Source organism: Myiozetetes cayanensis, unplaced genomic scaffold (genome assembly GCF_022539395.1).
Source record: "Myiozetetes cayanensis isolate MyiCay16 unplaced genomic scaffold, myiCay2020 scf1, whole genome shotgun sequence".
NCBI lineage: Eukaryota > Metazoa > Chordata > Aves > Passeriformes > Tyrannidae > Myiozetetes > Myiozetetes cayanensis.
Window position 1 is genome coordinate 123,478,336 of NW_026086604.1, and position 23,524 is coordinate 123,501,859.

Below are 23,524 nucleotides of genomic sequence, written 5' to 3' on the forward strand. Positions count from 1 at the left end.
CTGTAAAAAGACTTAGAGATGTCTAAACTAGACAAGAATACCTAATTTTTAGAGGTCTAATATTAAGTAAAATGAATCCTGACTGCTGTGCCTGTGTTATACTAAAAACACACCGCCTTGCTCCTGCAAGGGCATTATAGGTGTGGTAAACTTCCCATAGGAAGGTAAATAAGAAAAGGAAGTCATGTTGAATGGAAGGGCACTATAAAATTGACCCAAAGTGCTTGAAGTGAGTCAATTTTCCAACACAAAATAGATAATTATGGCCATCCCACTGAAAGTGCAATTTGAAAGGAAGTAGGAAAAGAAAGTGCCTTTTTTTGGCCGGACAAAGCAAGAGTGAAGATTATGTCTAGTCCTCTGAGCAGATCAATGCTCCCTGGTAAGGAAGTGCAAGAGTTGCTTTGTGCAGGCATATACGTGCACATGAAACGAATGCAAACCAAGAATACAGTATTACAAATTCAAACAGCCAGATTCTATACCCCCTGTGCACAGGCTTAAGTGAATCCATAAGGAAAAAGCCAGAAGTGATTTAGGTCAGACTAAAGCCATCATTAATACAGGATCCCTGTGTTCTACCTTTAAGAAAAAATGTGTGCATCTATGCAAGAAGATATTATGCCCAGGCAAGCTATGTCCTTAGTAACCCTCAGGATAATTTCAGGGTTATCTAGATAGGGAAAGCAAACATCAAAAGATTCAGCACTTCTACTGAGAAAGGAGCCTTTAGGAAACAGCCTGGAAATTTTACAAGCATGAGGTGTATTTTTTTTTTTTCACAAGATAGAGAAAATCCTGTATTTGATTTACTTTTACACATCACCACTGGTAAGAAAATGTACTTCATGAATGAGAGGACTTGAAATTATATACCAAAGAAACTAAGGAAAGGCATGGTCATGTTTCTGTTCTCTGTATATGTGCAGTCCTACAAATGACACTGATGAGAGAATTTCACTCACCATGAATGAGCTCCAAGTTTGTGGGATGTGTGTAGGCCTGATTTGCAAATGGTAACAATTGCAACATTTAACTTAAGAAAAAAATTTCAAAGGTTTCCATTTGGAACTGTGAGTTCACGCCATTTTATTTTAATAAACAAAATTAACTTCGAGATAGAAAAGGCAGCAAATCACAGCAAACGCTTTTTTTGTTTATTTACATTCCTCTCTAATATACATTTTTATTTAATGTGGTAAAAGGCAAAATTAATACTCTGTGCCAAGTTTCAGACAAGTATGAAATTTCAAGGCTTATTATGTTATTAAGCTTGTGAAGTAAGGATCTGTATTTAAAAAAGAAGTGCTGACACAACCTGAACTCTGAGCATTGGTAATGCCACCACAACAGCATGGTTCACATGCAGCATGAACAGCCCAGATTACCTTATCGTAATAAAATGAAAGATTTAAAACAGAGGAAATAATTTCAAAGAATTGTATTTCTAGTGCTGTCATGTTTGCAGTCACATTTGGGTTTAAAAGATGGGAAAACGTGAACCTATTTATATATTCTTAAGTTACACCCACAAAACAGGATCCCAGAGAAATTCTCAGAAACAGAGTTTGCAAGAATAACACAGAAGTGTGTAGGTAGGTGTATGTGCCTGGATGGATTATGCATGTAATCAACATGTAAAGCTCTATAATACCGAAAATAATAAATTGTTGTGAATGGGTAAGGGTGGAAAGTGCATTTTACATGGATTATCTGCCCTAGTTCCTGTTCTTATTTTTGGAAAGCAATCAGCTCTTCGTGAGAACTCAGCACCACGCTGAGCCACCCTGGGGCTTTTCATGGCCCAGCCCTTCACTTTGCATTATCATCTGTTAGCAGCCACATCCTGTGCAGACTGATTCATAACAGCCAAGAAAGGCTGCGAGAACAGGAGACCCTCTGAATCCTGAGGTCTGAAATCACTCTAACATACTTCTCTCACTGTAGTATATAAAATAAAGCTATCTTTTCAAAGGCATCTCCAGTCATTCTAGTAAATATTCCAAGTAAAAGCTTATTTTAAGACAATATGTTATTTAAATTTGAGATCTGTGTAAATCACCTTTACTTGAAAACTCTTACATGTCCAACTTGGAAAACTATATATTCATACCAATTTAATTTAGTCATAAACCCAAATAATTTTGAGTACTTTTGCTTAATAGCTATGATCAAGTGCAAACAAAAATCAGGTAATCATAAAGCAATTCAGTTTATGAATATTCAATGATGCATACAAAATAAGTTATTATTTGCAAATATGTTTGGGGTTTTTTTCTGTGAAGCTGAAGCACATACAGTCTGAGGTAACAGAGTACGTTGGAACTGTATTTTTAAGCTCTCAAGTGAATTATTTTTGAAATAGTATGATTTCCTGGTGCATAACTATTGAACACAAATATGCTGCAAGTCAAAAAAAAAATCTGAATTAGTGTTACAATCTTTCTATTACTTTCAATTTCACTGTATTACTATAATATCTTAATAGCTCCCAGCACTTCGAAGCATGAATTTAAATGTAAGAGCAACTATGAGATTCTTGTTTTACACACAGATGAAGAGACTTCAAGGATAAAATGGCCAGCACTCAGTGGCTGGGCTGGATGTACCAATCTTCCGTTTTCCAGCACTAACTCTGGTACTTTAGCACTAATTTACAGGTTTTGATATACTTGTTTTAAAGTTGCAGTGTACAGCTGGATGTTTGTACAGAATTTTTTCAGTCTCCTATCACAATTGCGGCAATAGCAGGACATAAGCAAACATTGTATACAAGCAAGTTTCATGACAGAGTGGCAGAAACACAATTACTGAACCATACAGAAACACAGTTTGCTGGTACCAGTGCTACCACAGGCACATCAAGGGATGTGTATCGATGTGACAATAGGAGAGCTGTCAGAAAGCATCAGTGTGGGCTCAGTCCACGAATCCCATTTGTCTCCAGTGTAACATGACTGATTACAGCTAAATTACAATGACTTTAAACATACAAGTCAATTTCCTAAGCTAATTAATATGAGGGAGGCTAGTCTTTCTAAGGTTAGCAAAATTCAGCTCCTATACCAAATATTGTATAATCAAGAAAAATGGAATATATATATATATATGATTAAAATAGAAATTCAATACCTGGAGTTCAAGGGAAACAGTGCTATTAACAATTCATAGATTGCCATTTTACTGTATCACTTATAATAGGAACCAAATAGGAATAAACTATGTTTGCTTAGACATTTGATATATTGTGCTTCACAAGGAATCAAGGTTCTATGAGAAACTAAACAGACCCAAAGAAACACCTTAAGTAGATAGCTAAAAACATACATCACAGATTTATAAATTCAGAATTACCATGGAGACCTTACATATTGCCCGTAAAGGGTAGATGACATCTTAGAGGTCATCATGCAACTGGTGTCAAGAGAACAGCAGCAGCCCACGGCTTCAACAGCACACAATAATTAGAAGACCAGTGTAGTTCAGCTGGTATTAGAAAAAAGATATTTTTAGAAAATTTCTCTCTTTTAGATCACCTTTGTCCATGTTAAGCCTGCTTTACAAAAAGACCAGGTAACCAGAAGGTAACCAAGTCACTGAAGCAAAGGTGAACACTCTTTGCTGACCTTCTTCATTCACAAACTCATCCTTATGACACCCAACTCAATGATGTTCCAATATCAAAACAACCTGTTAAAGCTTTTAGGGTAAGTGACGCTGAAACAGGAAAGGTATGAAAATGCTATGCTCCAAAGGAAATTATCCTAAATTACAATTCACAAAGTGTTAACAGAAAATAAGCAGTTACAGGGTTGGTGGTACCTCTGGACTATGTGTAGTTACTGTCTGAGGTATCAGGCTTCACACCTTTATCTTGTTTGACCTAAATTCTACCATTCTGTTATTTTTAGAAAGGACCTTGAAATACAGCAGCTTGAGAGCCAGCCAGGAGCCCTCAGCACATTTTACAAGACTCGACAGCCCTGCTAACCTCCTCTTTTGTCAATGGACTTGGAGATTAATGCAGCGATTAGGTGACTTTCTTAAATGAGGTATTGTTTATTTCAGCAATAGGAAAACTGCAGTGCATAAAATAATAAAGATTTTGAACCAGTTAAGCAGTCTAAAAGCATAACTCTTTCCCTAGGGCTCAATGTGTTTTGAAAAGCTAGGAAAAAAACAAGTTTCAAATCTTCTTTCCCTCCACACAGCCCACAGTCAACAACCGTACTTGACCTTCTCCTTCCTAACTATTCTGTCATCTTTAGCTCTTAATTCTTGTGGAGCAGCTGTGTAAATATAGCTGGAACTAAGAAACCATAATCTTCAAAGCCCAGGGATTATTATCTCTTACTTTCCTGAGCCCTTTGCAAGCAGGTATTTAGCCTAGAAGTACTGTCTAGCCTCCCTGCCTACTTTTTCTCCCTAGATTTTGTGTTTGCCTTTGAATAAAATCAGAGATTACTCGACCCTGCAGTGAGCAGGCAGGCTGCAGGCAGTAACACCCACCCCACTGGTCCCTCGGCTCACTCTCAGCCAGCACCGATAGAACAGGACACCAGTAGGGAGAAAACGAAAGTCCCTCATTTGCTGTGTGGGACGTTTTTCAGCTAGGTTTCTAAAACTGCATTTTTGCTTCTTTACAGCTAGTTTAAGGAGTCTGACTAATGCTTTAATGAAGGGCAAGGTACCGGCTATGTAGTGGCCCTTTAGTTTGTTCTCAAACAGGCAGGATAACTGTGGGAGCCCACATGACAACCCCCCGGCATCACCCTGCTGCGAAGCCAGGCTATGTATTTCCCTTCAGTTTATTCACACAGCTCTGCAGTCTCATACTGCTCCTAAAAATAATCACAGCCTGCAGAGCAGCATGAGGGGCAGGCCTCCACATACCTATGTCAGTCAGGATTTAAAAAAAAAAAAAAAGCAGCTTTCCTCATCCCTCAGACTAAACAAACATCTCCCTACACATCCCTCCCAGCAGCAACAAGGGCTGTTTTGGCTTGGGGACACGAATCTATCAGAGCAGGCTGTAAACTGTGACCCTCTCAAAAGATGAGTCACCCACCAGTAAAGTGAAAACACTGATCCTAAAAGCACTGATTCATGCCTAGATTTCTCTCTCATAATAAGTTAGGCAGCACTATGAGCAAACATTTGCTAGCCTTCATGCACTGCACTCTGACAGCTGACTCAAGACTGCATGTCAGGGCCGGTGCCCTATATATAGCGGATGAGACTGTCCACATTCTGCCTTACCAAGTCCTTTGTAGCATCAGTGCAGTATCTAAATCCTCTTGTCAAGAATGACACTCGGCTCTCAACAAAGTTTCAGCTGGACACTAATTAACACCCTGCTATTTGTAAAGAAATGATCCAAGATGCTGATAACCCCACCAAGAAGGCAGAACTGCCTTCACTCAGATTTGCAGGGGTCTTAATGCTTTCAGCATTATATCATTATATTCATTATATCATTACCCTGCTCTGAGTCCTGGGTAATGAACTTCTGCAGGACCAAAGTGCTGTGTAGAGTGGTACAGAAGCACCCAAGTCAGGCTGGGAACCACGGGTGGCTGTAGGTATTGCTTTCCACAAAAAGGATCAATCGTGTCTCAGTAATACACGAAAATTTGAAGTGAGAAAGGTTTCACCTGTTACCTGGTTGAAAACACTTTTTTTTTTCAAATGTAAGTGCACATTCAGTGAAACACAAAAGTAATGTTAGAACCTGAAAGTCTCACCATCCTACAGCATCTTTCCTAGTTGATGCAGTCCTAAGCTAACACACAGCTAGGCAGCTAGAACAGAGACCAGACCCTGAAGCTTGGTTAACTGTAAATGACTGCATGTGCATAAACATGTGCATACCAACTTCTGTAAACTCAAACAACAGTGATAAGGTTATGAGACTTTGTGGTTTGTTCAACAGTGCTGCACCGATTAAAGCACAATTGCTTACTGCTTTAAAGTAGAAGCAGCTTAAGATATTTACCTAGAATCTTGAAGAACAGAGCCTCATGTGTAGTCTTTTTAGCAAACAGTATTTTAAATTTTAAGGTGTGTAATTTCAGCATTGTAACAAAATGACATCTGCTTATTCAGCTCCTCTAAACATTTTCTTACACATACCAGTATTTGGGCCAGAACTGATGATTCATCATACAGAAGAAAGTGACCCCAAGGCTGGCAGGACTATGCCAGCAAAACTCAATAAGTTACAGTATTGAATGCTGTACTGCCATCCCTGTTTTGTTCATAGCTGAAGACTCTGCCATAGTAATACAAAACCCAGTTTCAGAGGTACAGCTACACTCGTGTATTGTACTCAGAACTGCTACTGTAAAATTCCAGCAAAACAGTTCTAATACAGATAAGGTATAGCCTGAAAAGTAAAACTCATCCCCCAGTCTCCTACTTCCAAGTCAGTATTAACACTAAGAACCATAACAGTTTAGAAACACTACCCTCCACCTTCTCCTTTTCCTCCAGTGTTAGAGTACAGATCAATCACATCCTTTTAATTAAAATTATTCATTGCATGTTTTTATGTGTAGAAGAGTTTAGAGAGACTGCCACCAGATAAAACACTAGCATGTTTAATATGTAGTACAAAACACAGTTTGTTTGGGTTTTTTTCAAGCAGTATGACTTTTCAACTATTCTCAATAGAAGCCTAATGAATACTGCAAATGAAACAATTAGTATTTGGTATCACAGTTTACTGGGTATAAAGAGCCAGCCTGCCATTTCACCTAATAGAACAGCACATTTGATAGGAAGGAAAATATTAGCCAGATTATACCAATTACATGCCAAATTCACAGGCTCAGCATCACTCACATAGCTTTTTCCTCCAGACTAATAGTAACCTACATTTTGATGTGCGAGCAGTTACATAAACAGAAAATATTCAGGTTTTGAGACACAGAATTGGATATTCTTGTTCAAACTTGGCCATTTTCATTTGCAGGCTAAACAAAGTTCATCTTGTCTCTGTTTTGGTCCTTAAACCAATTAGAAGCTTCCCATCTGGACACATGCTACTCACTGCTTTAAAACCCAAGGAGGCTTAAGTACACGTGAATCCCTCAGACAGCTTCAGATACACGAGCCTAAAGACACTAAATCAAGAACCACCTGTGAGTACATGTGATATATGCCCAATATTGCCTATTAAACACTGCACATAACAAAAGAGGTTTAGCTATATAAGAGACTTTTCAAATTATGCAAGATCTATCACTTCAGAAAAGAGTCACTGCAGCTAGTATTTTTTCTTTGAATATACAGACATGCCATTGGTCTTTTCAATTGGATACCTCCAGTTTCTAACACCACGACATTTATGAACCTCATCACATTTATATGACTTTGGTTTTCAACAGAAACACTAATTCTAATAACAGCAGAACTATGTGCACAGAGGTCAATGAGAATGTACCACTGCAGTACAAGAAGTCAGACACCTTCTCTCTGCAGGCTTGTTTTGAATTGTTTATTGAGGTTTAAGAAGTCATCCACATTTCTATAAATATAGACATTACTTGAGTAAGTGACTTACAATGTCACCAGTGCAGGTACATATATAACCACCATACAAAAGCTCCACTGGAAGCTACTTCAGTTTATTCAAAAAGGACCAAGATATCATTAAAAAACAAACAGCTGTCACTTTCAGTTATTGAAGACACTAAAGTGCATTTTTGGTTACCTCCTGGTTGAACAGCTGCTGGCTAAAAAGTTTGATTTCTTTTTTTAAACATAGCTAAATTACATCGATTGACATTCAGATTTGTAGCTGTCATCCTCCTGATACATGGCAGCAGGTAAGAAAAACATTATTTTGCTGGTCAAGAGGAGGAACTAGATTTTGCTAAATTTTTTTTTTTTACTTTTATCTGGTATTTCCAACAAAAGTTTAAAGATAATCTAACATTCTGATGAATTTTTACAGCACCACTAAAGTTAGTCTTAAAAATCCAGGCTCTGTTTTAGCCCTTTTAATTGATAACCAAGTATCTAGAGAGTCACTTGAAGCTCTGTACCAGTAAGAAAAACTACCCTCCCTTTTCCGTCAAGCACTATCCTGCCCAGTTAACACTGTTTGCACACTCTGTAAACAAGAACAGCTTAAAGCATAATTAAAGCAGAACACAGGCCCATCTTGAAAATCTTCTTCCCCCTTTCCCTCCCCCCACCCCCCGCCCCCGGTAGTGTCTAATGTTTGAGTGTATAAAGCATTATTACATTCCTAACCACAAAATACTGTAAGAGTCACAATAAAAAAAGCATACGTTGAAAGTGACGCAGCAATACCACTTTAATAAAACGGGGTATTTTGGGGAGATACAAGATGTGGTCTGCTAATTTTAACTCCACCTTTACTTCATTATGTTATATTGCGAGGAAGTCACCAGTATAGCAAAGAATGCTTGCACTGGTTAGAACCACGGCAGCCAGAACTGTTCTCTATAGCTCCTTTACTGCAATTGGTTGACTTTTGCTTTCATACTGGGAGGACATAATACTCACCATTCAGAAATAAATTACTAATTTTGAGTAACAGTTTAAACCTGATTAGCACTGTATAATGATGAATGGCTACTTCTAAAAAATAAAAACCTTACATATCAAAAACATGCTATATGTTGGGAAACCACTTTTTCATGCTCCAGTGTGTTCTTTACATTTTTTACTTGTCAAAGTCTTTCTTTCATGAGTTGAAGAATCCACAGCACTTAAAATTTTAAGTATTTGAACTGAACATGATTCAATTTCAAAAAGTGCCAAATAAATAAATAAAAAAACCCAAAAAACCAAACCTACACATGTGGCCAAGCTTTCATGGAAATCCCAAACAAGGTAAAAAACAGCCTCAATGGAATTATGGGTTACTAGCTTTATACATGTTTTTAAAGCTGTATAATGTTCACCTAAGCACTCCACTTACGAGCATCAGAAGTTTAAAAATACAAACACCTTCAACGCAAACTGCTTGCAGAGGGCACCCTCAAACATATGAGTACAACACTAAGCAGAAAACCCTCATTTTATTTGGCTATTTAGACATCCATTTCCTGATAGCATTACATCATCTATTAGGGCTTCTGAAATAATACAGAGCCATAAAACTCAGAGGAGACTAGTTAAAAAAAAAAAAAAAAAAAGTTCCACAACTGCACAGCCTTCCTTCCACACAGCAAGGTTGTGCAACTGATTGTTTAACGTAACTAAGCTTAACGGCATCCAAACAGGCAGGCCTGGGTTTGGAAGCTGTCTTACGTCAAATTTTGACCATGTAACTACTCTAAAATAGAAAGGTCAAAACAGAACTCATCTCTTCTTTTTCTGCTGCCTCAGCATTTTCCTTCGCTTAATTATCATATCATGTAGTTTCTCCAGTCCCTCTTTGAGTCCGTCTCCAATGATTGCACAGGTAGGTTGCAAATGCCAGGGTGTCGAAGAACTCAGCTCACTCATTGCCAACATCTTCTCGATTTCAGAAAGGGAGAGAGAGTTCCTCAAGTCCTGCTTGTTAGCAATGATAAGGACAGGCACTCCTTGATTCTCAGATATCCTAGTAATCTTATGAAGTTCTGTTTTGGCCTCCTCCATCCTCTCAACGTCGACGGAGTCCACCACAAACACGATGCCATCGGTGCACCTTGTGTACGACTTCCACAGCGGCCTCAGCTTCTCCTGGCCGCCCACATCCCAGAAGTGGAAAGTGACCGTCTTCGAGTTGCCCAGCGTCACTTTGATTTTCTCGGTATTAAATCCTTTAGTGGGGACAGTGTTGACGAACTCATTGAACTGCAGTCTGTAGAGCACGGTCGTCTTCCCGGCGCAGTCCAGCCCCAGGATGACGATGTGAAAGCTCTGGAAGGAAGGCAGGCTGGAGAGGATCGGCGTCTGGTCCGAGAGTCCATTCCCCATTGCCAACAGGGAAGGTGACAGCAGGCTGCCACCAGCAGAGGCGGCTCCCGCGGCTGCGCTCGGATCCTGACAACGACACGAACGTCGTTAGACCCCGCTCCGCCTGCGCCGCGCCGGCCACAGCGCCGCCGCCCCGACTGCGGGCGCGGCCGCGGGCGGCAGCGCGACGCGGAACGGCACACGTCCGTCCCTCCCTCCCTCCCTCTCTCCCGCCCGGCCCGGCCCGGTGGCTGCGGCCGCCTCTGCGGCCCCCGGGCAGCCCGGGCAGCCCCTCCGCCCCGCTCCGCTCGTACCGCTGGTGCCTCAGCGCCGGGAGGCGCGCGCTGCCCGCGCCCCCATGCCCGCACGCCGCTCCGCCGCACGCGCCGCCGCCTGCGCTGCCGCTGCCGCCACCCGCGCCACTCTCCCCCGCATCTGGCGGCGCGGGCGCCTCCCAGCGCGCGGCTAGCCCCACGCGCCCCGCCCCGCCGCCTCCCATTGGTCCCGCCGCGCTCAGGGGCGGGGAGGAAGGCGCGCTCCGCCTCGCCCATTGGCTGGCGGCGCCGGCCACTCACCGCACAGCCCGGGCCGCACCGCCCGCAGCCCGACGAGCCGAGGCCGAGGGCGGCCGGGGGAGGGGACCGGCCCCGCTCACTCCCTCTACCCCCCCGTAGGGCGGAGCCGCTGCCTCACACGGGTCGCTCGGGGAATGCCGCGGCGGCCGCGCTCTCCGCCCACAGCAGCCCCTCTCCCCCCGCGGCGGGCGGGGGTGCCCCTCCGCCGGCCTTAGCACCCCGCCCCTCCACCGGAAGCGAGCGCGGTCATTGGCTGTGGTTGCTGTCACTCCGACTCCCTCCCACCCCCCAGGAGGTGGCCCCGCCTCTCCGCCCAGAGCGCGTGTGCTCATTGGCTGCCGGAGCTGTCACTCCGCCCCGCCCCGCCGGCCCCGGGGCGGTGCCTCGCGCGCACCTGCGGCACAGCCGGGCCGGCCGCGCCCTGTGCGCTGAGGGGCCGTGCGCGGCTCTGTCGGCGGGGTGCTCTGCAGTGTTTGCCTGAACACAAGTGCCCCACGGCCCCAAGTCCCGTTCTGGCCGCTTATTGCACGTACTGTGCCTGCCTTTCGCCTGTCCCCGCGAAACGGGAGACACGGGAGGAGCCGGGAATAACGGAGTGGATCAGGTGGTCCTGGTGGACTCCTGGCGCACAGAGATGGCAGCAGTGCTCGGGTCAGAATGAGCGCTCAGCGGCACCTAGCTTAGTTACGAGGAAGGTTTCCCACAGCACAGGGATATGTTAAATAATCCTTCATTTTAATATCGCAGCCTGATTTGAGCAGTGAAGTCTTTCCCAGAACTAATTACTAATGTCTGATAACACATTTACTGTTTCCAGGGCATACAGGTTTTAGAGGAGGCCTGGGGAGTACTGCGTCTCGGATACCTTTGCTATCTTGCCATCGTTCTGTTCCTTCCCACAGCTTTTTCCCTTAGTGCCTTTGCCACTGTAGTTTTTATACAGGCGTGGCAATGTAGATGGTTACTCCTGCTTGTGTTGGATGTACAGCAGCTCAGTGTAAAATAGCACCAAGAAGGATCAGGCACACTAGCTTCAGAGCAGAGCATGCTACAGAAGTCTTCATCTTTAGATAAAAATTGAATCAATCTATCTTTTTGATAAAAGCAGATATTTAGCTGCTAACTAAAACTAGTGTGCTACTCTACCAATCCAAGTTTCTCTACTTTGTACTGCAATCATAGAATAGAATCATAGAATAGTTTGGGTTGGAAGGGGCTTTCAAGATCATCTAGCTCAACCCCCCCTGCTGTGGGCAGGGACACCTTCCACTAGACCAGGTGGCTCAGAGCGCTATCCAACCTGGCCTTGAACACTTCCAGAGATGGGACACCCACAGCTTCTCTGGGCAACCATCCAAATCTGACCAGCTGGGCTCCAGTAAAAAAAAAAAAAGAAGTGGCATTTCCAATAGTAGTCTTTTTTTCTAGAAGAATTTAAGATGTCGTCATGTGGCTGCTGAAAAGGGATGAAATTATAAGCATATTCAGGCAATCATACTTCTTGTTTTCGCCTTTGAAAGCGTTGTACTCTGTATTTTAAATATCAGAGAATTTTATATAAAAGAGAAGTAACTTAATAGTAAAGGTACATATAATAGTAACAAAAATTCCAGCATGTGCTGTAGGCAAGGTTTCATATTATTGAAATTTTAAGATACCCATTCTAGACCTACTAAAAATAACAAAATTCTAATTTGCTTACATCTGAGATTAATGTTTCACTGCTTTTAACTTTGTTAGTTATTTACATCCTGATCTTGCAGATGATTCTCTTTGGAGGAAGTGGTCTATTTGTATAGGAAGGTGATTTTGCTTCTATGGAAAGCAGGGGCAAGTTACTATCCCTGAGGGCAACTGGTAAGGTTTCTGATTTGGCAGTATTTTACAATACTTTTGCATAACATAAAGAACTGCACAGAATACAATGTAATAGAAAAACATTTATCATAATGGTAAAAGTTGGCCTCTGTTTCATGGATGGTTTTCAGTAATTTAAATTGGAGGAAACCAGCTAGAAATACCTTGTTAAGGAATATTACTGGAGATAATAGATTTATTCATAAAACTTGACAAGCTGAAATAAATCAAATCGACCTTTATCTCCACCTACAAAATTAAGTATCCCCTATTTTTAATGGAAAAATAAGCCTATTAGATATTACACTTTTCTAAATAATAATGTCTGATTGTTACCAAGATCCGTTCAACCTTTACACAGCTTTATCATAACACATTTCATAATTAATTCCACAAGAAGGGATACTGGCCAGCTCCTACCCTTACTGGAGGTATTTTAATTTTAAATATAAAATGCATAAAGCTTGACTTTATCTCTTGTTCTGCTGTACATCAGTCAGTTCATAATATTTCAGTGCCCTTGAAAAGGGAAGGATACAGAACTGATATTTTTCTAAGGTATAGCATATCCAGCACACCAGGTGTTAGAATCTGATAGATTATGCAGTTTTTTGGAAGAAGAGTTTTATGACATCGGGAAGGTCATTTTAAGAATAAATAGAAATTAACATCTTCAGGAACACGAGCATTTGTATATATTGTAAATGTATACATGAAAACAATCCATGCTCTCCAGAAAATGCTTGGACACTCCCTACAGTTAATTCATTGCATCTACCTGTTGTAACTTGCTATGAACTCTCCAGAACTGGGACTATTTTTCACTGTGAGTCTTCCTAGTGCTTTGCACCTTGATCTTAATTAATGCCTGTAGGCATTTCTGCAAAACAACTATTAAATAACAATCCAAGTTGATCAACTCCTCCCATACACTTCTTGCTGCTTTAGAAGTCAAACATACAGACTGGGCAGGTGTTCCAGGTGTTATGGAGTAATGGTATCTAAATTAGTGGGAGTGTAGGAGAGCTGACACATTCAAACTTTGATAATTGAAGGTAAGGGTGAAGCAAAGCTTTGATTATCCTGTAGAAGTCCTGAATGAAGGAGGTGTACAGAAGGAAGTGTACTTACTTTCTTTTCAAGTGTGTAGCTAAATGGGGGGGGCAGGCTGATGTTAGATGACAGCTGAAAATAAGTGCAAGATACACATAAGAAGAAACAATGAAAAAAGGCTTGAGCCACATGCAGACTTTTTAATGCAAAATAAGGAGGTACCTAATTTCTATGTTGGGGTCATTTCATGTATTTATACTTTTCGCATTTCCTATCAAATGGCTACAAATCTGAGTTCTTTCTGGCTCAGCATTCCTCAGCTCATGAAAACAACTGCAACTTCAGCTTCTCTGGGCTAAAAACCTTCTCCCCTTTCCTGGATACCATTACACCAGGGTAAATAGTAATATATTGTTTTCTACATATGTTTCACAAATATAGTCTGTAAATGTCTTCCACACAGAAGAGAACCTGGGACAAAACTTTGTGTTTCAAGGAAAAGAAGCAGTACTTGGTAAAGTGCAGCTTACCTCACTATAGTAAAGTAGATTTTTGGGTTTTTGGGTTTTTTTAATTCTATAATGGTCCAGGGATAATTTTGTTTCAGGGCAGGTTTGAAAGGATCCGGCTTCCAATGCTGCAGCTATTAACTGACTCTGTGAAACTCAGATAGTCCTTATTACGGATGCGGACCATGAAATTGGTTGAAATGTTGCCAAGAAAGAATTGGCATACAGCGGAAAGATAAGATTCTTGGAAATTTAAATATTATTACCTGGCAGAGACTTAGGTTACCTTTCAATACACATCACCTCATGCACTGCAGGAGCTATCTCGCAGTGCCCGGATAACAACAGAAATGCAAAGGATCATCAAACATCTGCTTGCAAGTCTTCACATATTCTTCAGGAGAAACCATCTTTCATATGGAAATAGCAATTCATGGAAATTAAAAGCTAGCAGTTCACGAGAGGTTCACTGTAGCAGGACATTAAATCAGAGCTTTCATTAGTGCTGGTCATTTTAAAGGTAAATTCCACTCAAGTAGATGTGACTGTTTTATACAACCACATCTAGTGACACAGCAGATGAGAAATTCCTTCCAAAGCAAAGTCAGTGGGGTTGAAATTCCCTGTCCAGATAAGCACAATATTCCTTTCGGTTTTATTAAATACCATAATTCTGTAGAATAGGCTAATGACATTCATTATCCAGTTCAACAGCTAATCACCTTGGAGTTATTTTTTAATAGCACCATGTCTTCTGTGTAACAAACTTGATGCAAATCAAATGAAAAATTAAACATTGGACAAAGGACCCAGAGCCCATACACTGCAGATGCAGGGGGATATGGCCAGAAGTACAGAAGAGTAAAGGGCAGAAGCACACAGGAGCAAATGCTGAAGGAGGGAGAGGAAGGAACCAGCTGCATCATGGAGCTGAATTAGTTGTAAAACACAAAGGGATGAAGCCATAAGGAAGATGAAATTATTGCAAGGAAAATGCACTACCAACTGCAGAAGCTGGTATATAGCAGTGGGATCCCAATCCCCCGTCTTCATGAAAGAGACAGGGCTAGCAGCCTCACACCACCAGTTCCTGCTGTTCCATGTGGAAACAGAGCAGATTTCTCAATGTGTATGAAACAGAAAAAGCAACTGTGTTTCAGTACAATGACATGGCAGACCTAGGCTAATGTAATATGTATTAATGAATGTGCAATAATGAATGTGTAATGATAATTATTACAGTAACCATTGGTAGCTTCATTGTACGTTCAAAAAGTGAAGTTACTTCTCTTCAACTATACCCTAGATCTAAGATTAGAACTAAAAAAGTATTGTTTTGGGTTGTCATTATGTGGTTCTAAAAGAATATCAAGTTCCTACATAAAATACTACAGCAATTTAACCACAGACTTTGAGAACTTCCTTGAAAATGAGCACTAAGAATGAAATAGCTGACAAATTGCAACACATGAAGTTTTGCTCTTAAGACCATCTCTGAAACTGACATACAAAATGTTTTGCACAAAGAAGTCTTTTATCATCTTTGCTACATCTGCTGAATTCTTTTATGATAACTTACATGCTGCATGAATTATTTTGCTTTGATTATTAAAAAGGAGTTGGTGGTAGAAAATCTGATTTGTTTCCTCATAATAAATAACAAAGCTTAGAGCACTAGAAGATGGAGTCACTGTGTGTTACAATTTAGTTACCACTCTGATTAGACCAGTTAATTAAACTTTTTCTCATTTCATACCTACTTTCACATGAGGTCTAACATTTACATTTTGCTGCTTTCATTTTCATAAATATACATAATGCCACATAGCAGGCTAACAAACAAAAAGTCTCCTTCTTTGATGCTGACAGTCACACTTTGTTGCATCTTCAGTGCTGCTTAGGTGCGCTAGCTGAATGAAAGTGGTACTAGCTCATAAATGTTCTTAGTCACACTGAGCAAGTGTTGGCTCAGAGTGACTGAAATTGTAATCTCCACCTTCCATACTCTGAAATTTAGTTGCTTCATCCTCTAAAGGGATGGCTGTAATGGCAATGACTCTATGTCTGCAGAGAACAGTCTGACCACTTTGTGTACATGTGTTGTGTGAGTAGAGCACCTTCTCCTTCCTGTGGCCAGGTGGGACAGCAAAAGGGCTGTCCCCAGCAGCATCTTTGTGTTAAGGACTAGTATAGCAAAACTCTCTGACTGTTCAAACTCTCTGATTGTTCATTTAATAGCAGAATATAATTAATAAAGGTTAAGCACAGATCCTGTCTTCATATGATACAAAGTTAGTAGTCACAAAATCCAAACACAGACATATGACTAGTTATAGGGCAGTTTTAATAAGTAGAAAAAAGCATCATTGTTGCAGGTACCCCTGTTTTCCAGTCTCCTTAACCTCACTAAGTAGCTGACACTAAAAAAACCCCAGCAAATACATTTCTTTAATAAGCGGACAAAATACCTCCTACCTTAATCCTTCAGTATATGAGAGAAGACTTCTGCATCATGAGTAATTCCAAAGTGTCCAACATGTGATACTACATAAGAGCAAGCCTTGGCTTGCATATTTTCTTCAATGGTTTTACACTGATCAAAGACTTATATTCACCTCAGCAACAGGTTCCCCACCCCCTGCCCTGAGTTTGTGACAGCGTTTTTGTTTTGTTTTGTTTTTTCCTCTGGAACTACTGACTTGAGTCAGTCACACTCTTTTGCTGAGAATGCTGGGCTACTCGATGCTACTGTTTGAAAATCTTGCCAGTTACAGAACTGGTTCCAAGACCTTTGTTTTTCCCCAGTATTTTTTCTTTTGCTCCATAAAAGCCATGGACACTTTAGAGCTTTTTCCTCATATGACAGAGTAATTCTAAATAGTTTAAAATTCTATCAAGCTGAGATTTCAGTATCAGCTGTCATCTCCTCACAGTGCTTCCTTTGAAAAGGGTTGCACAGTTTTTAAGTATAGCACTTTTCTTCAGTACAATGGGAGCAGTTTGCAAGCAGATTAAAAGTACTACAATTTCAAATACAAATACAAGAGCAGCATCTATTTTATTTTGCTTCTGAATAGCTAGATTTAATATGTGAGAGTATATTCCCAGCTCCAGAATAATAATGGAAATATTAGTAATATGACAGATACTGCTGTTTCCTTTGTGATATAGCTAGCACAGAGTAACAAGGAAGGAAAGAAAAAAACTGCAATTAATTTTTTTCTTTTCTAAAGAACTTTATAAATATTTTATAACTATTTAACATGTATAAGGGTGCTGAGATTTGCTGGAATTGTAAAAGAGAGGAAAAACAAACAGACCTTGAACATCAGAACTAAGAGGTTCTTTGGTTAACTTGTATCAGTTAATTTACTGTCATGGAAAAAAAAAAGATACAAGTTCTGACTGAGGCTTATTGCTAAGTGTTTATGGGATGAAACATTTATTTAAGCCAGTTATTTCCAAACAATCCATCTGCTTGAACAATTACTTATTTAAAAGCCATGCTTTGCTCTTCAGGTACTGTACATATCCAAAAGGAAGTGCCAGGACAGGAAGAAGCATACAGCACTCAATTCACAGAGTAGGACTTGCCATACAGTTAATGAAATGCCTAAATGACAAATGCAGTGCACTGAAACCTGTCATGAGAGACTTCCAAAGACAGTCACAAAAGACAAAGCGCTGAAGCTCCACTAATTTGCAGGGTTTGGCCTGTCCCTGCCGCTGGCTAGAGCAGGGAGCCTGTGCCTATGAGGTGTGAGCACAGCTGGCTCTTGGATGTGTTCCAATCCTTTTGGCAACAGCTAAGAGGCGATGCCCATCCAATAAAGGGAGTCCACTCTAAAAACAAGCAGGCTGTTGAACTGTAATAACTTTCTGTAAATCAAGTTAAGTGCACACCTTGAAGATGAAATTCAGTTGCTCACCTCTCCTAAAAAAGGCATCGCAGCAATAGAAACAGATTTCACAGAGATTGCAGTGTATAGAAATAAAATTTTATGGGAGATATGCCTAAGCTCCCAGGAGGGATGTGGAAAATCTAAAGTCTCTGCTTCAGTATATAATAATGTTGGTAGTACAGTGATAATATCACAGCTCCTTAAGCTTGGTACTTAGAGGTAACAGCTGATAGAAGTCCCCACTGAGACAATGAAATAGAGCACAAACAATTTGTTTGATGTTCTCCAACCACTGCTGAGTGATTTATCAGTGCTTCTAATAATGGGAGCTTGTAAGTGCTCCTTATAACTTCTGGTCACATACAGAACAAACATGTATGGAATATAGGTACTCTCTGGCATCTCTTTCTTAGATGAGTAAAAAGAAAGACCTAGCTGTATCTGCCTCCCTAGATACAAGGGAAGTGTTTATTTTTTTAAAGAAAGAAACAACTTATTATTGATTTTAGTCAGATAACTGAGCTCAAGTGTAGTCATAATTTCTTTATTGAGGTAATTAATAGATTAATAATGTTCCTGAAGAAAAACAAATACATGCTTTAACAGATAAATTAACTTGGTGTTTTTAAACCACAGAAGACTGGTAAAGCCCACTGAGCATATGTGCAGTCCACTGGTCTCATCCTCTGTATTGCTTGCTTCACTTCCTACCAGAAGTCTTTCCCAGGCACTTCATTTTAGCTCTATAGCTGTGAAGCATTTGTGAGGGTTTTTCAAAAACTGCATCACTGGATGGATCTTTTAATCTGTCTTTAGTCAAGCGCACAGGGGAAAATACTTAATCTAGCCCAGAAAAATAAAACATAAATTTGCACTCAGAATTATATATGACCCAATTCTTAGCTTGCAAAGAAGGTCAGTCTTCTGACTTGCTTTTCATTTGGAGACTTACTGGGTAGCAGTAGTTTTGAGCTAAGACCTACCTGCATTTATCCCTCTTCCAACCCAACAGCACTCCAAGGTGTAGCACATGCAAACCCATGATATAGCAGGACTACAGCTTTGCCAGGCGTGTGGCAGCTCCATCCAGCCCCTGAACATGTTTGGCTTTTGACCAATACATTAAATTCCGTTTTGAAGCAGGAGGGTGTTAAAAATCAGCTTTACAGGAGGGAATGGAAAGAGCAAATACTCCTTTGCTTTGATTTCTGGTATGAAAAGTAGACTTCAGTCTGCAGAGTATGAGTGAGAGCTAAGCATTTTAGATCGATTTTTCTCAAGCCCAAACAGAGTTGTTTGGCTGCAGGTGATAAGAACTTCAGAGTTTCAATGCCTCCAAAGGAGTTCTTTCCCCCAGGGCCATGGAAAGTTTCACCAGCTAGCCTAAACTGCTGCATGAAGGTTTCAGTTCTGCCATTGAGAAACGATGGCAGAACTTAAGTACTGGATATTTGTTGCAGTTTCTAAAACGTAAGAAAAAAAAAAAAGTAATTATTCTTCTCAATTCTCAACACTTGAGAGTTTCAGTGTGAAATCTGAGCCTATTACAGTGCATTATAGCAAAAGGAAAACCAACCCTTATCCTAGGGAGCTCCCAAGCTTCTATTTATGATTAGATGAAAAAGGGAAGAAGAAAAAAACCAAAGAGAGGAGGATGAAAGAACAAGGTTTCAGGGAAGACAAACATTGTGTGGGTGGGGACCAGTAATTTCAGCTCCTTCCTCAGCTGTGGTCTAGAATTTTTAAATCTTATCAGCTCACCATGTCTTCTTTTTAAGCTAACAGTAAATCTCAAAACTACTTAGTGAATGCAAGATTAAGCCTACTTTTTGCTAAATTTTAGAAGCTAAGTCACTTGAAAATTGATTTCAAGCTAATCACGGGGGTGCTAGGCAGAAAGCTTTTTTTCACGCTCCTAATTTTCAATTCTTGGGTGGAAACAACAGTAAACTCACTTTGAAAACCTTATAAAATCTGTCCCTGCAAAATCACTTTTGCTTTCCTCTCACATGGAATATGATTCAAACAAACCACATCATACATTCCAGTTTCATAATATTGACCAAGAGCAGAAGTCTTTCAGAGAATCTGGCACCAAACAGCTGCTGCCAGTAGAATTATAAACTCACATAAAAACCTGCCAAAATGCTAATTTTAAAACACATACATTTTGAAGCCTTTTGATGAAATCACAGCGTTTTATCAGAATATAGGTTTCCCCTGTTCTGGCTCTATGGCCACACCACACTACTTAGCAGGCTTTAAACAAAGTAAGGAAGGCAGATAAACAAACCTGGGGAGGAACAGATTGTTTTAGCTGAGATTTTAATCGAGTTACTTAACTCCACTGCATAGAGACAATACTGCAAGAGCCAGTAATTCATACTACTGCAAGAGTAAAAAACTCTGCAGTTTTCATCTCCTCTTTGAAGGCCTTCCTCTTCACCTCTACTAGGACTGATCAGAGAAGATCAAGGAAGAGTCCAGGCGGGACTCTAGGAAGCAGAAGCAGCAGTGAGATACTATAAACATAATCGATTTTTTTTCTAATTGAATTATTCCATTCAAGGCCTCTCTACTACTAGGAAAGAAAAATAAAACAAATAATACCTCTTTATGTAAGGAAAAAAGGAAGCATGGACACACAGATGACAGAAAGGGTCTATTTAAGGAATTCTTCATGCTTTGAAGACTTTGTATGTCAGATGGCAAGTGATATGATAAATATATGATGCATAGAGCTCATGAGTAGATGCAGCTGCAAACTGAATCTTCAAAGGAAGCATCAGAAAGCTTTAAAGAGGACAAATGGTTGCATCCCTTCCTCATAGTTTAAGGATGGAAGGCCTCTGAAGCTATAGGCCATTCTGTGAAAGCCTGTTACTAAGTCTTGGGGATCCTGCCCACTGAGTTTCACTTTAAGAACCCAGCCCTTTTGTTTAGGGACACTGACATCTGCACGGTCTGTCATCTCAGCACAGTTGCAGATAGAGGGATTTTTAGGTTAGCACCACTGCAATCCCTGTAGTCATTCATCTTTGAGTCCTTGCAGAGGATTGATTGAAGGCACAGCTGTCTGGCACATAAGACATGTATATCTTTCTGTGTTTTTCAGACCTGTGATAATTCAGAGTTGAGATAAAATGATAGTCATTAGCAGTCACCACAGAGGCCTTAATTCCAAGCTTTCACTATGAGAGAACAGTGAAATTCTGTGAAACTAACAGCAGCAGCAGCCAGAAGACATTTGTTCAAGAGTGGAGATAACATTTAAATGCAAAACCAAAGCCTCAAAATGAACAAGATACTTGATAATCTCCATTTGTAGTCAGTGAACACTTTCTGATCCTCTCAGTTCATATTCTTGATGGTGGGCAGGACCCCATGTCAGTGGATGTCTGTTACCTGGTATAACTCAGTAATAAAAGAAGAAAGATCCAATAAACTACCAACAGCCACAGTCCTTGAGTCACTCAGAAAACACCACTTGCCAGAAACAAAATGAGCTGTACTGCAGAGAGGCCTCATGTCTTTAACAACAGTAGCAGAAAAATTTCAGGACATGGGAGATCAGAGAAGATGCCATACCTCTTAAAAGCAAATATTCTCACTCTCCAGGTCAAAGTAAAGAGTTACCTGAGGATTTTGCTATTCCTTTGTAAATACAGCAGAGCCTTGTCTTCCCTTCAGCTTTATAATCCCCAGAGCAGCTGCTCCCAATCTGGAAAGGACCTGATGCATATGCACCCATGGTTACAGCTTTAAAGGAGTGCCCTAACAAAGCAACCCCTGCACAGTACTGCTGCAGGGGTGAGATATCTATTTTTGCTTACATCATGTTATTACATAAAAGCTTTATTTCTCAGCTGAGCTGGCCCCTGCCCTTTCCCTGCTGCCCCAATGTCACCTGTGCTTTAGCAAGTCTCCAAGGCATCACACTCATCTCATCTAATCTTGCTCTGAGCAAGTCTGTGCAGCTTGGCGCCAATAACCTGGGCAGCTGTCTGGATTATGACCAGTACCTACAAGATGAGTGTTGAGAAGTGACTTCACTAGGTCAAGCGTTGTACAAACACACAGTAGGAGATAGAGCAGCTTAAATAAACAGGGAAAGGATCAAAGAAATCCCCATTTAATAGGTAGAGAATAGAAGCACTGAAATTCAGTGATTTACTTCTCACGGATCACAGGAAATACAGGTAGCAGAATCCTTGTTTGCTGCTTTAAATAGCAGACAAATTTCCATCACCTTTCTGTGCACAATCTTAAAAAAATCACTTTGAGTTTTGGGAATTCACACATGGGATTATTTGGATGGTGGAGCGCATCTGCAAATGCCAGGATGGGACAGAGTCTGGCAGCAGAAGGCACATGAGATAGTTAATGTTGACTGGGCCTATCTAGTAAGAGAGTAGGGCATTGTTAGAGTGGGTTTCTTGCCTGTTGTCTTTGGTTGAGACATTTACTGCCACTCCTGTCTATTCACGCTGCTGCTACAACTAACTTCTCACCCAAATCCAGTAGGAGAGCAGCTGGTTAGTGTTCGGAAGGACAGCAATCTTTGCCACCATCTAGAGAGATCTACAGCCCCACTTAGCTGGTTAAATGCAGACTCTGCTGTGCTGCCATGCCTGTTACAGGAAGCCTGTGACCTTTCAGAGCCACCTCTGAAAGATCTAAGCCCAGAGGGAAATTTATCTTTTGTTCCTCCTACCAGTGATCTATTTTAATCAGGATTGTTTCTGTAGCTGCTTCTTCTGTAGAAAGAGCATCAGACAACAAAAAACATGGTGAACTGTTGGGTAAGTGATGGTAAAATCACCTGATTGCATCCAACCTTGATGTTAATACTGCCAACTGCTGTGAAATCATCCTGAGTCACCTCTTTGATATCTGTTAAAGAGCAGCAGAGCACACTGTGCTCTTTTAGCATTGGTCAAGAGGCTTTGTTAGGATAATCAAAGCATTGTTGCTGCTAAAGCAAACGTGCCTATCTCTGGGCCTTTTGGTGGGATATCATTCAGATTGTCCCAACCTCGCTGCTTGGATTCCTGATACATTCCCAAAGAAGTACTGCACATACCTTCACTGTCCCTGATTGCCCCCATCCAGGGGATTTTCTGAGGAAATGATCTGCAGTCTAACAAACAATGAAAATCAATGCTTTCACTTAATGCTTTCATTTCATGTGCATGGAGGTCCACATTTCACTGCTGACTGATTAAATGTGGTGGTAAAATATCCAATCGTGGTTCTCAGTACACTCATATCATCTCTTTGAGGAGAGAGCACTCACAGGGTGCAAGTGTAGATGTGTTTAGGAAGAAGCTTGATATAGACTGTTTCCCCTTCTGCCTGTTCCCCTGGAATAACTCTGCTTGCTATTATTTAAAAGAAAAACATAAAAATCAGCTTACATGCTCTGTTCTGTAGAGAATACTTTTTTTTCCCTATAATTCAAATATGCTTTAATGTCAAGAGGAAAATGACATGCAGGGGGAGAAGGGCCAGAACAATCATCCACTAATTTTCCCAGTTCCCCATTGGTTTGCCCTTCTCCCTCTTGCACTTTGGAAGCTTTATTTGAAGCCAGTGCAGTATATTGATTTTTAGCATAAGGTAATGTGCTAATAGGCAGAGGAGGTCAAAGTAAATTTAGGTCAGTCAAGAGAGGATGTAATTAGACATTAAGGATGTATAGTAGATTAAA

At 40.8% G+C, this 23,524-nt stretch overlaps 1 protein-coding gene across 1 annotated transcript; it reads right to left on the reverse strand.

Moving 5' to 3' along the window:
- Positions 1-7,484: 7,484 nt before the first annotated feature.
- ARL4A (ADP ribosylation factor like GTPase 4A) lies at positions 7,485-10,341 on the reverse strand. Its single transcript, XM_050332864.1, has 2 exons — positions 10,233-10,341; positions 7,485-10,005 (listed from the first exon to the last, which is right to left on the reverse strand). Exon 2 carries the CDS (start codon positions 9,937-9,939, stop codon positions 9,337-9,339), a length of 603 nt encoding a protein of 200 aa, XP_050188821.1. The 5' UTR covers positions 9,940-10,005; positions 10,233-10,341; the 3' UTR covers positions 7,485-9,336.
- Positions 10,342-23,524: the final 13,183 nt, after the last annotated feature.

Bases quoted from the DNA above. Each gene is read 5' to 3' on its own strand.
- ARL4A (XM_050332864.1), bottom strand. From the start codon at position 9,939: ATGGGGAATGGACTCTCGGACCAGACGCCGATCCTCTCCAGCCTGCCT.